General features: G+C 37.4%; 1 protein-coding gene across 10 annotated transcripts in view; it reads right to left on the bottom strand.

Annotated features, from left to right (window-relative positions):
- tenm4 (teneurin transmembrane protein 4) overlaps positions 1-16,445 on the bottom strand; it is a 330,072-nt gene that overhangs the window by 215,182 nt on the left and 98,445 nt on the right. For all 10 annotated transcript variants that reach the window (XM_041804631.1, XM_041804642.1, XM_041804649.1 and 7 more), the window contains exons 2-3: positions 4,600-4,884; positions 513-785 (exon numbers count right to left, since the gene is read on the bottom strand). In XM_041804631.1, coding sequence (XP_041660565.1) covers positions 513-785; positions 4,600-4,884 — 558 coding nt within the window. The remainder of the gene's footprint in view (positions 1-512; positions 786-4,599; positions 4,885-16,445) is intronic.

Raw genomic sequence — 16,445 nt, 5'->3', positions numbered from 1 at the left:
CATGCTCATCTGGTCCTTGAGTGAAACACCCCCCTACAGGGAGATTAATACAATTTATATACTTAAACTCCAACTCTCTGCCAGTCCAAATGTCCACACATCCACAGTGAATCACAGTGGTAAAATAAATGTAAAAGTTATGAAACATTTTAGAAATAATGAGCAGACAACCGGAAGGGATAGGAAAATATAGTGATTGCATTTCTCAAGAGACCATATCTTAAATGTGGTGTTCTTCAGCCAAATTCTAAAAACATGCTTACAGCAATGCAAAAAGTAATAATGTGTGAATTCCACTGCCAAAAGTACACAAAGCCATAGCAACATTATGATAAAAGCCTAAGACTGTGCCATGCAGAACAATCCAGCTTGTTTTTTTTTTGTTTGTTTTAGGTCATTCTGCAGAAGTTGAAAGCTAAACAAAACCAACACAAATGTATTCCATTTTATCATATCCACAGGAAAGCAAACACTCGATATCAGCTTGAGAGTAAAAGAGCGCAGTGCCCTACCGTTTTCCGTGTTCTCGTGCTCGGTGTCGGTCAGAGTTAGATTAGAGTTTGCTCTGCTGGAGAGGCACGAGCTGCGGCCTGACTTGGTGTTGCTGCGGCCCCACAATCTGACCGCGTGCTCTGGAGACATGATGCCATCTGTCTCTGTGTCTGCATCTGAGCCCACACTGACGGAGTAGTCGCGGTGTGGCATCCCCATGTCGGTCCTGTATGTGGCCACGTGGGAGGGCAGGGCCTCTCCAAAGCCAAGGTTCCGGAGCGAGAAGTCGGCCCCTAAAGCAAAGCAATCAAAACAAAACTCCAGTAATTAAGCGTCTCGCTTAAAGTGTCACTTGTCATGATAAACCGGAGTCATTTTTGTACAGATGACAGCAATACTCTACTATAAAAAGGTTCAATAATCACTTCAGGAAATGTTCTTTAACCTTGGTTTTTGAGTTACATAAAGGAGCAGTTCTTTAGACTTCTATGAACTGGACTGTTAGGTGAAAAAAGGATACAAGAATATGTGAGTTTACATTTCAGGTCTCCCTATTCTGACAGTACGGAGTGTTCAAATTCTATATTTTGGACTTTTTGCTATTTTGTAGTAGGTGTCTTTCATTATTCAGAAGCAGCAAATCAAGATACCATATTCACAATTTTTATCTCCTGAAATGTATTTCATAATTGAACCATCTGTCGCCCTCTTCCCTCTTTCTATCATTATTCTACACAGAAGGGTCAGATTTGTTCATGAGGATGTGGATTTTCAGCATGGGTCTGTTTTCAGTGCATGGAGTCTGAGCTGTATTGACCACTATCAGCAGGCTTTAGTCTATACTGCTGGAACAATCCATGTGGACAGCAAACAAGATGGAACTCACTTCGCCTATCAACAATAATCTAACAACGATTTAATAATCTCTACAAACAGATGTTCAGATAAGAGTTCAAACATTTTAAGTTGATCCACAAATCTGCTTGATGCTTTGTTTTTAAAGCCAATCAAATTTTAGATTTCCTATCTACCTGAGACAACCTTCATTAAGCTAAATAACATTTTGAAGTTGTTTTCTTCTCTTGAAGTCAGACCTGACAAAGCTTGGCTCTATCCTTTTTACAAATCTGCATCAGGATCTTATTTTGACAAACTTAATCCCCATAACTGCAAGTAACATAATGTCTGGACTGTAAGTCGCCCTGATATTGCTGCAGTTTGTTTTTTCTCCCTAGGGGAAAGAGGTTTAGCTGTCCTCCTGCATGTTCTCATTTTATTTAGCTAAGTCCACACTGTGAAGATTCTGTGCAACTCTGTCATTCCTTTGGTACCATTTGTTTCCACTGTATGGAGTTTGCACATCTACTAGTAATAGTACATAACTTAAGCTCTAAGCCTTTGATGATTGTTGTGAGAAAGACCAAGCCAACAAGTTCCACTGCACTCCTCTGCCTGGCACTCAGCCTTGTCCACATGTAGGCAGTTTTTTTTTTGTGCATTTGACCTTCTGTACACACGCAAACTGCATTTTAGGTCACTGAAAATGCACCTTTTGGAAACTCATTCCAGCTTTATTTCTCCAGCTAAACGCTGGCGCTCCTAGACGAGGTCTGGTTCAGGTTGGTGGAACAACTTTGACAATGAAATGGTCATTGCTGAGGAACATAGAGAAAATTTTCACATCAAGAACATGGTTGCTGTCTCTGAGTGAGCTGGACTTGTTTATAGAAACCAAAAAAACACTCATAGAATATCACTACTGTTGACATGGTGAGCTCTTTACAGCATGTAAATGTGCCCTTTTGTGATTTCATGTGGATGAAGATGTTTTTGAGAAAGTAGCATCTATGGCAGTGTTAATTTGTCAACTAAAACTATGACTAAAAATGTTCGTCAACAGCCTTGTTTTCCATGACAAAAACTAAACTAAGACTAGCCAACGATAGCTCTGTGATGACTAAAACTGACAAAAAGTAAGTTTAGTTTTTGTCAAGATGACTAAAACTAGACTAAAATGTAATCTGGTTTTCATCAGACATTTAAAATCCATGATATTTCTCCACTGTGGGTAAATCTGTCAAAAAACAATGCATCTCTCTCAGCTGTAGAAAGCAGGGACCCCAGGTTTGGCAGAGTGCATAGAACCAACTACCATGATTTGGTCCCAGATTTAGGAAAAAAATATAAATGCTTGGACTAAAATTAAAGACTCAAATGTGAGGACTTTTTATGGACTAAACCCTGACTAAAATATTTTTGAGATTTTGTAGACTAAAACTATGAAGGGTGGAAATGACTAAAATGTGACTAAAACTAAAAGACATGCAACCAACAGACTAAGACCAGATTTTAAAAAGCTGTCAAAATTAACACTGATGTGTGGAAGGTTTTTTTTTTTTTTTTTTTTTGTACAGAGGAAGAATTTTCAAAAATACCTGCCAATGCAAGGACAAGGCCTTCTTGTCTTAACTAAGTAGTGTTTTCTGCCAAATGAACACAGGGTTTATTTTCTTAATGGTATAGCCCCCACTTTCTAAAAATGCACAATTTAGAATAAATAAGGGAGAAAATCAGTTAAAAAGTGGCAAAAACCCCTGCTGGTCTTGTCCGTGTTGTTATATTCCACCCTGTGTCAACAGTGAAGCGGCTGATTGCAATATGCAATCCCATTCGGTGGGGATGCATGATATTACTGGTACAATACAGGTATTTTTAGGCTTAAAAAGTGAATTACTGGTATCTGCAGATATGAAAATTTCAGATGATATTTTGGCTAAAAAAATCTGTCTACATCAGCTGTAATTTTGCTGTACAAACAAAAAAGCAAGTGGAGTTTTAGGCTGGACCAACAGACCAATGTCAGATGAACACTTCTTCTTTATTCCTCATTATTCCTTACACTTTCAAGTGTGTTCTTAGGACTGAAAGCGTTTTAGATATCTATATCAGCTACCATTAATTTGTAAATATCAGCACATCAGATATCTGTAAAAATCCAGTCTTGTGCATCCCTACCATTAGCAGTTGTGAAGTGTGCAACAGTGGCTTGTCCATGCACCTGCAATACTTGTATTGTGGTTGCATCAGTGTATAGGTGTGTATAGGACACAGACAACTTCTTAGATGTAAAAATAGAAATTATAAAATGTGTCTTATGCACTAGATTTCATGGTAAATCATAGTATAGTATATAATCATAGTATAGAAAATTGGTTTCTCAAATTGTAAGTGAGTGAGAGTAAAGCCCTTGTGTAACTTATATCCTGCTGCTGAACTAAACAATGACTCAGCAGGTCAGTGAGCACTCCTCTGGACCTTTAGGGTCCAAGAAACGAGTGTTTACATTGCAGACATAAACGCCACATGGAAAAGGAAGTTTTGCCTGGATGTCATTCAGCGCAAATCACTGGTTTAAACAGAATTTTGGAGAAATTTACAAACATTTCCAGAGTTATACGGTATATCATTTATCAGACAGTGATAGGCAAGGGTCACTGAAGGGCTCTAAGATTGCACTAAGATTATAAGATTAATCACCTTGAGTCAGGAGACTCGAGCAGTCTTTGATAAAAAGAACTTATTTGATTCCATGAATTCTGTAGATAAAGCAGATCTTATCAAGTTTGGCATTTCTAGGTTTTGTACTGATAGAAGGCAGTATCATTATTTTTCCCATAATTTCATTTGAAGCTGCATTGCTAAGCGTTATTTGAGCTGGGTTTATGTCCAACTTGACAGTGCCATCACATCTGATTTGAACTTTGATGTTCAATAATAAATTTGAACAAGCAAGTAATAGTATGCATGTCTTTCATGCACTTTTTAACACTGGCATGGAAAGTTCAATCCATAGCCACCTCTGTTAATAGTCAAACAATGCGGGGTGACCTCTACAGCGACTGAATGTGAATGAGATTTCTCATTAAAAAGCAATGATGCATATATTGAGACCAGGCAGAAAAGTGCCTTTAACTTAATAACCGGGATTTCTCCCTGTCATTGTTCCCTGTTAATATACTTAAAGATGAACTGCAGTGATATCACTTACACTCTTTTATATCAACATAATAGCATTATGTTTCTAATATTAGCAAAGCCAAGGCTAACCTTGCCGGCTGAACTCGTCCACTTCGTGATGAACCATTTCCTTGACACGGCTCCCGTAGGCCATCCTTGAGTCATGGTCGAAGGCCTTCAGCGTTTCACTAGAGCTGTAGGATTTGGGGTTGGGCTTTCCGTCCTCACTGTCAGCTGAGGAGCTGGTGTAACGGCGCTCTGTGTCCTGCCGGGCAGTGAGTGAGCGGTAGGGTCTGCGTTCCTTCACTTCCATGGCTGCCTCCACGCTGTTGTCAACATCAAATGTGGGAAGATTCCAGTTTAATTTGAGCACTTCTGTAAAGAGAAACACACAAAGAGGACACATTTGTGAATCAAATCTAAATTACTGGCACTGTGATCCTTCAAAATGCATCATTAAACATAAATCAACACCAATAGTAAGTAATGTTTTTTTGATTATAAAAAAGTTGGGGTGCTGCGTAAAATGCAATGCACTGCAAAAACAGAATACAATGATCTGCAAATCTCATGAACCATATTTAATTCACAACAGACCACAGCGTATCAAATGTTTAAAACTCAGATATTTTACCATTCCATTTGATGGCAGAAATACATCTCAAAAAAGTAGGGACAGGGCAACAAAAGGCTGGGAAATTAAATGGTGGTAAAATGGACTGAGGCAAAATGGAAAACTGTTCTGTGGCAGATAAATCAAAATTTGAAATTCTTTATGGAAACCTAAAACATCATGTCCTGTGGACAAAAGAGGATAGCGACCATCCCGCTTGTTATCAGAGCACATTTAAAAGCCTGCATCTCTGATGGTATGTGGCTGCATTAGTGCGTATGGTGTGGGCAGTTTACACATCTGGGATCTTTTCCACTTTCAGTCAATGTTTTCTACTTTTAACCAATCTTTGCCACTTTTAACCCCTTTTCATTGCTGTTTCCTCTCTTTTTGCAACATTTCCTTGTCAATTTTTGCAACTTTTTTTCCATGTTTCTGACTTTTTGACAAATATGGACATGTTTTAACTGCTTTTTACCACTGTTTGCACTGATTTTTCGCCAATTTGTCCCAATTTAGCCCACTTTTTTTAACTCATTGTTGGCACTTTTTAACCCATTTCTACTACTTGTATCTGGCTGTTTTTGCAACTTTTTGCATTTTTGTAACTCATTTTTCCACTTATATCCCATTATTGCATTTATTTACCTCCTATCACAAATCTTCCTTGTTAATTTTTACCACTTTTAACCAATTTTTCATTAAAGTTTAAAATTATCCTTTCCATAAAGTTTAATAAGTTCCCTCCATTTTATTTTCTGGCATCCTTAAGTTTGTGCACCTCATGGTGTGGCTATGAAGTCTGACACTGCTTTCCAAGTGGTTAAGCTTAGTGTGCCCGCCCACATTGTTAACATTACCAAAAAAGGAAATTCTGTTTAAAGAAATAAGGTTTAAATTAAAAAAAAAAGGCTTAATTGTACTAAAACAAATAAAAAAAATCTGCTGCTTTGATAAGCGTGGTTATTATTCAGGACTCAGTAAGCTCCCCCCTCTCTCCCCCCTTATGGGTGGCGTTGCACACCAAGCACCAAGCTTACCAAGCAGTTGTTGGAATAAATAGAATTCAAAAGCATGTTTCTGTTCACAGCAGCGTATGCACGGCTGAGCACACGCACAGGGAGAGCATGAAAAACCACCCAGATTAGATTTAATAAAATATGGCACGACAAATCTTGCACCTATAAAGTTTACGGTTCAAGTCCCCCACAAATATTCGGTTTTATGTGTCGCATTGAAACGCAGGGCTTCCAGCGTCTGCAAAAGTGGCAGGTGTCCTTCCATGAATTGTGTTGTTTATAAGGTACAAATCATCAACATGGCTGAAAAGTGAGGAGGCAAACAAATCTGAGACTACACTGAACCAGCAGAGATGATTAAAATCCGAAACATAAAACCCCAACTGTCAAATATCACACCAGCTACAAGATCAATAGAGAGAGGGAGTTTTAGCATTGGGATATGTGCTGCTTTTCATTTTTTTGCCTTGAAGGACAAAATATTGAAGTCAATGAAGGAAACATGCTTTTAAATAATTATAATATATTCAAAAATAATTGTTGTTTTTCATTTTTGTCTTTTATAACAGAAAGAAAAGGGAAAAAAAGCTTTGCTTGTTGAGGTGTGACATCACGGTGCCATGCAATCACTTCATTCCAAGCAGCCACACGTTTTTAGATATTGAGTAGGATTAACATTTGTCAATGTGGATATAAAAGATGATTAAAGGCTTGGTCACTGTTTACTTCGGAGCTCAATAAAAGAACAGAGAGAATTAGTGAGCGGGATACTGCAGCTGTGTGATATATTATTTCCATTCTCCCATAAAATGTCAGTGTGATGAAATGTCATGAGTTTTAAACCTGTCAGTCATGCTGCAGGATGCCACTTCTGTGTAAAATGTTTTTCCTTTAGGATGCGAGTCACTGGATAAGAGAACAGAGCCTTTTTGGAAAAGAGATAAAGACTACTCCTGGCAAATCTGTGAGTTTATATTGACAATATGCCTGTGTTGTTCAGACAAGGATTTTTCCACGAGATAAGCTCTTTATGAATACTGTATGAGATTTGTGCCGGACTCAACAGTAAACAATAATCCCTAGTGAACTATATTTGCCCCGGCATTAAAAAACTTTCCATTAAAGACACTATTGTTGGGTTTGGGGGGTTCTTTTTGTATGTATTGACAGCTGAAAAGATCCCAGTGATTAATGACTTGGGGCCTCAATAGCAGGACCTCCGCCACACAGGGGGGGAAGAAAATGCTTCCACTCTGCACCCGCAAGAGCACTTCAGCTGCTCCTAAGATTTCAAACGCAGCTTGCTAATTTTTACCTTTTTTTTTTTGCTCAGGACTCTTGATGCTATGCAAATGTGAGAGCGCTGAAAACAAGCAGTCTTCTACCGTTTCATGAATGTTCTGTAAAGTGTTTTTGTTTCCAAAGAGCTGGGCTCAGTGCTTTGGCTATCTCTTTTCTGTACAGCCCTTCCTCCTCATTATTAATCAGCGGGTATGCAACGAGATGCACCTTTGAGACCATGGGAAACCAAGAGGAGTTTTTCAAAGACGCAACAGGCCATATACAATGACAGATGACACGGGTTACAAATGTGGGTCCCTGAAAATGTATTTACTTTCAGCGCAGCTGTCACAATTTTCCCACAAAGCACAGTGTAAAACTACACAGCACCACTCTTCATAAATAGGCTACATCTGGCATTATCACTTTGTTTCAGCGCCAAAAAGCAAAGCTGTTGTTCTTGTTCATCTGTCTAGGTCTAAACCATGCAAGAGGGAGCCAAAACAAAGAAAATGCCACCGTTGTTTTAATTTAATGTACTGGTATGTGAAGATAATAAACAGGAGGCTTTATTTAGTCACGATGTCTCAACACTTATTAAGAAACAAGACCAAGACGTGCAAAGAAGACTATTTTTGACTATTAATAGTGGGACACAAGGGACTTCTGGAAGGCACAGCTTGAAACACTGAAGGAGAAGGTTAATGAGGCTGTACTCACAAAGACTTGGTTAGAAAAGTTATTAACAAAGAGCAGTGAAAAATGGCTGCCACAGATTGAAATCTCTGTAACTGAGATAACAATCACATGCTTTTATTTCAAAGACAAAGTTCCTCTAAAAACCCCGGCTGCAGAGCTCGAGCGCTGCCAAAAAGACGCTAACTGCAGATCTATGCAATGATCCTAAATCAATTGAGCTCTCCCTGGATAGACAAAAGAAATGATGGATGGTCTGTTTTAGGCGTTAAAACAACTGCAAACTCTACATTTTTCAATTGCATTGTCTACACAGCCAGGCAGGGTTTCTCCAGGTTTGTCTGTCCGTGTAAAGCAAATGTAAAGCAGCTGTAAGCAGACTAATGATGTGGCTCTGCAGAGGAAGTGCTGCAGGGAGCCAGGAACAATGAAAAGTGTCAATTGTAATCATCACATACAGTCATGTTGCATACATTTTTTAATGAAATGCTCTGAACATTCATCACAGATAAGTTCATAACCATTTGAGCTGCTGAGGAAAGTTTCATCACACTGATTTAAATTGACACTAAAGGAAAAGTGGATGGGCAGCAAATACACAGTAACAGCAGAACATATAATGAGAAGTGAAGGCAAATCCTCTGCCTGGTATTTACAAGTCACTGTTCATGCTAAAGAATGTCAGAGGGAAATAAAGAGTGTAAGAGGGAAATAACCCCCAGAAACCAACCAAAAAATACTTAGGGACTATGATGTCAAACATAATTAACACCCAAACTCCCCTGCTTCTGCTCATTTTTAATAAAGGCTATTGTTTTTTGCCATCATGCTTCCTTTTCATGCAAAACATTCTAACATCATCGCTACTCCTGAATTTATACTTAGCCCTTTATAGGGCACTCATTCAAATGCTTGGAAATTCAAAATTCAAGCCCTATAACATTGTTGGTAGACATCCCAAAGCTGTTGGACTGTTGTTACTTATATATACAGTGTTTAACAAATTTATTAGACCATCATCCAAAGTAAGGTTTATGCCACGGCTGCCCTAAATTAACAACAGGTAATTACCAAAATCATTCTTTTATGTTTCTGCAATGGTTAATACACCAATATGTAAAAGCTCTTTAACCCAAATGATATTTTTAATGCCAAAATATAATTATTATTGTTATCCATGAATTTTCAAATGTACTGATTTACAAATAACTGAAAAAATAGTAAAGCACATTAATATTTCTTGATTAATATGTCAAATTATAATTATTTACTTGCATTCCTGAACAGAAAAATTAGTTTTAGTGGTTGAATGTTATGCTTGATTCATTTCTGACTTCTTAGAGAAGCCCAGTGAGCCAGCTCAAATTTGGGTATAAAACGGTGAATGTAGTTCAAAATTCCTCATTCCTGTTCAAAATAGTAAAATGTGGAGAGCTCACTGAAAATGAAAGAGTCCGCATTAAAGCACTTCATGATGCTGGATGGTCTCTGAGACAAATATGACAGGTGGTCTAATAAATTTGTTAAGCACTGTATAAATATATATATATATATATTTTTTTTTTCATTATAATGGTGAAAATCAAGATCAAGGAAGTGACCACATATGGTTCTTTGCCAAACATAGTGTATGTAATTTAAGATGATAATAATGGACATTAAACACATTGACTATTTACTTGTGCATGTAAAGATCCTTTAAATATGAAAAAGATCATTTTACAAGATATGGTGAAGTTGCCTTCAGATTCTGACATCTTTTAGAGATGCAATAAGCTTCACAATATCACAATACTGTATAAGTAATGGTGATAACACCAGTTTTATCTTATAATTCCAATGGTACATCCTATAATAATCACAAATATTGAATTACAATGTGAATTCTAGCAGTGATGAGGCTCACAATAAAAAAATAAAAAATGATTTATGCTATTTAGTTTTAATTAAAATGTAATACTACTGTAAAACTGACTCAAATCATATATTTCACTATTTGAGCCACTTATTCTTCTTTATAATACCACCATAAAATGTAAAAACATCACAAATATTAAATGTCCAAATTAATTTTAGCAGAAATAAGTCTCACAGTCAGCCCTGTCCACAAAATTAGCTGAGCCCCCGAATAAAAACCAGAGATTGGGCCCAGTTGTGATTTATTAATAATATTAAGGCATGTGTGTTGGATCAGTAGTATTGGTGCTAACGGCTACTTAATTTTGGAGCTGAAAAGTGTGCCACGTTACTACTGGATTCTGATGTTCAAATTATTTATTCTGCCACTTTTAAAACAATTTCATTACCCATTTTACCACATTTAACCTGTTTTTTTCACTTTTTGACAATTTGTGCTACTTTTTAACAGCTTTTCACTATTTTTACCACCTGTTTTTTTTCCACGGTTTTACCTTCCTTAATCCATTTTTGCTACTTTACCTTATTTTGCCATTTCTAAACCTATTTTGACCCATTTTTGCCAGTTTTTGACCACTTTCACCACTTATTTCTGCCAATTTCTTCCCACTTTTAACCCAGTTTTTCCAATTTTTTTGCCTTTACTTTGCAATTATTTAACTGTTGTTATGGTTCCTTTTGTTTTATTTTCTGGCATCTTTACGTTTGTGTACATCATAGCTTAGCTATGAAGTCTGACATTACTTTCCAAATGTTTTTTTCAGTGTGCCCACCCCCACTGTTAATATTACAAATTAAAGGTAATTCTGTTTTAAGAAAAGGAGTTTGCACTTTTAGATGGCTACAATGTACTAAAGCCTAAAAAAAGTGCATTTTTGGTCGCTTTTACAGGAGTGGTAATTATTCAGGTTAGATATGAAATATTGTTATGAAAGATTAACTTTACAATGGACCATGGTTTCCTGACCCCCATAGGTCCCCCACTTGGCTGGGCCCATGAAAGTTTTCCCCTTTATCCCCCATTATGGGAGGCCTTGCTCACTATAAAAATAAAAACTGATATAAACCAAACAAGTATAATGAAACTGTTATAAGGTTATAAAACTGACAACAAATCACACTGTTTTTGATCATTATACTTTGAAAACAAATATTTTCAGCAACATCTACCTGAAACTCCAGATAAAAATCTTATTTCAAGGTACAAAAAGGAAAAATAGGACTGCATTATTTATAATAATTAAAGAAAATGTACCAAAGGGGCAAGCCAGATTTATTGGTTGAGTGTCTTGAAATGATTTGCAGTTTCTGAACTAGCTAGTTCAATTTGAGAATTTGCAGAGTATGAGATTCTTATCTCCGTCACAGAGATTCCAATCAGTGGCAGCCATTCATCACTGGTCTTTATTAATAACCTTTCTGACTCTCTGTGAAAATATCCTCATTGAGTTAGTTTGACTTATTGCAGTGAGCTCTACTCTATAAATGTAGCATTAGTTAGGATAGAAAACAAATGATTATCTTCCTCATGAATCAAATAAATACTTTTTTTCTTCTCAAAGCACATTTTTTTTTCCTTTTGGCAGTGTAAAATCCCCAGAAACAAAAAAGAACAGCTGTGTTTTTATTATTTTGGAATAAGCTTCTTATTCCTGCAGGGATCCAAAATATTGTTGTGGCGCAGAATGGACAGACCATCATTGGCAAGATTTACAGGATAAAAGAAGTTCTGTTTTTTATATTTTTTTTATTGTGTTTCATTAAAATTGAGTAGTTTCTTATTTCCTCAAATCCAGGTAACTCTTGAGAGGACATTTTTGTCTAGTTTGTGAGTGGATGACAGAACTTGGCACTATATCAAGGTTTTAGCTATACTGATATTATTTTTCAGACGAGATATGGGCTGAGACAATATTGTTTAAATCACTGTATTTTATTCATGGTTAAAAGTATGGACACACAGTGTTGGGATTTTACTGATAACTGATATGACTTTCACTTTAGCCAATTCAATGTTAATACAGATATATTAATCTAGTTCAGACATAAACCATCATTCATTAAGACATATTTTAAAATGTAAGGAAAGATGATGAAGAAAGAAAATTACCACAGCTGGCATAGGTCTGTTGGTTCTGCCTTAAAGTCGACAAATTTGAGTGAATATAAAGTCTATATTTACAGGTACTACAGGCCAATATTTATAGCTGATATAGATCAATATTTACAGATTATATAATCCAATATTTACAGACAATAAAGAAAAACATTTACAGATCATAAAGGCAAACTTTCTGACAATTAATTCAGACCGATATTTAGAGCTAATATGGGCTGATATTTAGAGCTAATATAGGCTGATAATTACAGCTGATATAGGCTGATATTTACAGCTAATATAGGCTGATAATTACAGCTAATATAGGCTGATATTTACAACTTATAAAGGCCGATACCTAGGCCTAATATAGGTCAATATTTACAGCTAATATAGGCTGATAATTAAAGCTGATACAGGCCTATTTTTACCTTTAATATAGGCTAATATTTACAGCTGATAGTCTGATATAAACAGCAGATATAGGCCAATATGGACAGCTTATGTAGGCTGAAAAAACAGCAGATTTAGGCCAGTATTTACTAGAGGTGGGAATGTTTAGGCACCTCACAATTCGATTCAATTACAATTTATAGGGCTATGATGCGATTCGTAATTGATTGTTGATGCATTTTGCTACACTTGGGTTTGTTTGTATATTTCTGTTGTTCTCACTCTGCCAAACATAATAAAAACATTACATTTGTATTAAGAAAAACAGAGATAAATTAGATGTCCACTATCCTCTAATTGAAGATGTGTGTAAACTGGAAATTTACCACTGTACTGAACCAAAGGTAGCAGCATCCTATCCGTGTAAAATTTCTGAAACTACATACATAAAGATAAAGGTCATCTAAATCTTGCTGTCACGCACTGCATGTCAGAGTTCCACCTTTTTGTTCCTGCTATTCCACAGTTTTTAAATATTTTTATTATCGATTATTGGACATTTATGAATCGATTCAGAATCTTCCACATCATGATGTATCTAAGAACTGATTTTTTCTCCCACCTCTAGTATTAACAGTATCTAGGCCGATAAATACAGTAGATCTGGGCTGATATTTACAGTATCTGCAGGATGATATTTCAAATACCATCCCTAGTTTAATTTCTTTTACATTTATTCTGGCTCCATCTGGACATTCTGGAGTGCAATGTTGAATTACTTTGTATTTGTTTATCATTACAAAAAAATATTGATCTATATATTGTACCAACATTCTACCAAGTTAATGTCCAAATATTACTTTTGATTCATATCAACCTGCCCTTAAGGAGCCTAAAACTTTTAGGGGAGTTCCCTCACTGCAGCCTTTTACAACACACAAAATCTGTCAGCAAACCCATAAAAAAATCCCCCACTGTGTTTAACAGGTGGTTACAGAAGCCCTTGCTAAAACACTAGTTGAGGTTTTTACAGGGCAGATCGTTGTGACCACTGCTTCAGTGTCAGGAGTTAGTTAAATATGGGATCTAAATACGTGGGAGGCGTCTGGGGTACAATAAAAATGCAAATGGCTCCGTACTATCCATCAAACAATTAGCAGTGTGCTGAGAATTGCTATTCAGTGCTGCTGCATATAAATCTAGCCTTCACTCTGCACACAGCCCTGTTTTCCATTAGAATTAACCGCTTGCTGCTCTTAACGTGTTGTAGATTTTCCATGCAACATCCCACACTGAATGAACTGAACATTCTGAAACAACGCTGCAAAGACAAAGTAACATGCATGCACCATGTTTGGCAAATCCCTCTGAGTACAATATGGCATGATTACAGATTACTTGTCTGTGAAATCACTTAATCACTTACTATTATTACTAATTACTCTCACTACGAGAGAGATGTAATGTGTAACTGATTAGTGGTGACATTTTTAGACACATTTCTGTGACAGTGCATGAGCTTTGCTTTTAATAACTTCATCATCTTAATTCAGGGAAACCAAATTTGTTCTACCATCAGTGTTTTAAAGGATATAAATGGGACTTTATCTCTAAAACAGCACATGTAAACCCAAGCCATTATTTATAAAAGCTCATATCTTGTAAAAATCTGTAAAAACATTTTTTTTTCATTTTTTGTAATTGATAACCTTCAATAATGACATAGTCAAAGGATTAGAGGCTGTTATCTCACAACACTGCAGACAAACATGTACACACAAAGCAGGCTGTAGAGCAACAGAGAGGAAATTTGGGCAGATATCAAGATTATTGTCTACAAGCTTCTTTGAGAGCTAGAAAAGCTCCATACAGGCACCACTTACTGCTATTCTGGAAATCTTTCACATGCCTGAGCTCTATAGAAAAGCCTCCTCGGTCAACAGAAAGGTGTGTTTTCAATGGGGGAAAAAGACTCGGGTAGATGGGGTGGGGTGGGGGGGCTGAATGGCTTGCCAAACAGATTTGAATTCCGTAGTAATAATACGGGCTGGGGTGGGGGCATGGTGGCGGAGGCGGTGGGGGCATTTCAGCAGCCGCCGTCTTCCGGGATCAAAAGCGAGCTCCGCCAGCGAATAAAACCGAATGCGTAAAAGCCTTAACATAAACAAACGTAGTCTGAGACTGCTGCGGCAGCACACTCCCCGCTACTAATCACTCCAAGCAATTCAAGGTTTACTCCTGACAGAGAGAGCAGGCAATGGAATAATGCTATTAAACCAGCCTGGTAAATAACACAGAGAAGCAGTCTATTTATTCACCTTCTGCAGTGATGTACACCCCTGACCTTGGCTAAATACAGCAAAGGCTGAAATGTCTGCTAATCCATTATCCATGTTGCTGCTAAACTATAAAATAGATGTTAGTGTTTTTCTGGCTTGCCACTGCAGTACAGCTGCACACGGAAGCTAGTAAGTTCTTTAATGACTGAGGAAATCTGGACTCTAAAGGTTCACCACAGCACTCAGACAAAATTCATGCAGGCTGAAATGAGGGCCTCTCCACTTGGCTGAAGTGCCTCTGTTCCCAAGTACGGCTGCTGAGTGCAGAGGTCACCCTGGTGGTGACCTGTCTCTCATTAGTCCACAATTAATGCTCATTATCCTGCACAGGCTGGACCCCGGCTTGATTTATAGTTTGGCCTGCAGTCAAAGCAAATGTAATACCAGCTAAGCAATAATCAACTGAATGTAAACTTGCTACTGTCAAACTTGTAACTAATGTTTGAGGTCTGCAGCTATGGCCTGAGGACACTCTGAGGGACTAAGATGCTACAAACTATTAATCCTCTGAACGGTATTAATGGGCTGCTGTGGAGCCGTAAGGGTTGGCTCACTGGGATAACATTGGCACATTCCTTTAAACCATTTCAGTTTCATATGGCAGGTTCTGAGATTTCAGATAATGAAAACATAGATGTGAAGGAAACCTAGTGTGCTATTCTGCTTTAAAAACAAAAGTAGCATCTTTTAAAAAGAAACATCAATGTTTGAATTCATTTTCTCTAACTTTACTGTGATCATTGCTCCAATGGCACATGTCCAGCTCAGCTTCCTGACAGTCTTCACACATCCTGTTTCTAGGCAAGGCAAGGCAGGTTTATTTATAGAGCATTCATATACAGAGCAGTTCAAGGTGCTTCATCGAATTAAAAACAACATTATGAACATTAAGAGAATTGAAAGGCAGATTAAAGATTCGCACTAGGAGTCTGTGCCATGTCAAGACACATTTGAGCCCGTTGGTTTGACTAGCGTGGCACACTCTTGGCCCCAGCACGTGTGGAAGAGGTATGCATCACCATGGTACCACTGCTTATATGAGCTTTAGCACTGATGCACAGCATGGACGAGATCTATATGACTGGTCCTCTCAACAATCATTTCAAACAGTATTTGACTAAAACAACCCCAAATCAGCAACAAAGTGAGGGAAGTCACTGTCATATCGTCTGTGTATTTCTCCATTGGGCCTACTGAGACCACTCGTTTTGTAAACGGCATGTGTCATAGAATGCCTGATGACATGTCTGTTGGTTGGAGGCCAGCACGTGACTGGACAGGGGGCAAAAGCATGCTTCAGCAGGGTATGGGGTACTGGCCCTAGTGTGAGTTCACCCTTAGAGCATAAAAAGAAAGTAAAACATATTAGAAATGAAAAATAAGCTAAGATATACAACAGTAAGAGGACATTTAAAAAGACATTGAGCAAAAATAAGGACTTACAACACAATATATTAAAATATCCTTGAATATTCCATCACTGTGCCACTCTTAAAGTAATAAATGGAAGATTAAACAGACTATACTGGAGGTCCTCTGCTATTTGATAAGTGTGGCTGACATTATTTCTTAGACACTCT

The sequence above is a fragment of the Cheilinus undulatus genome, linkage group 2 (genome assembly GCF_018320785.1).
Source record: "Cheilinus undulatus linkage group 2, ASM1832078v1, whole genome shotgun sequence".
Classification (NCBI taxonomy): domain Eukaryota; kingdom Metazoa; phylum Chordata; class Actinopteri; order Labriformes; family Labridae; genus Cheilinus; species Cheilinus undulatus.
The sequence above is the reverse complement of the archived record's forward strand: the minus strand, read 5'-3'. Positions and strand labels throughout refer to the sequence as shown.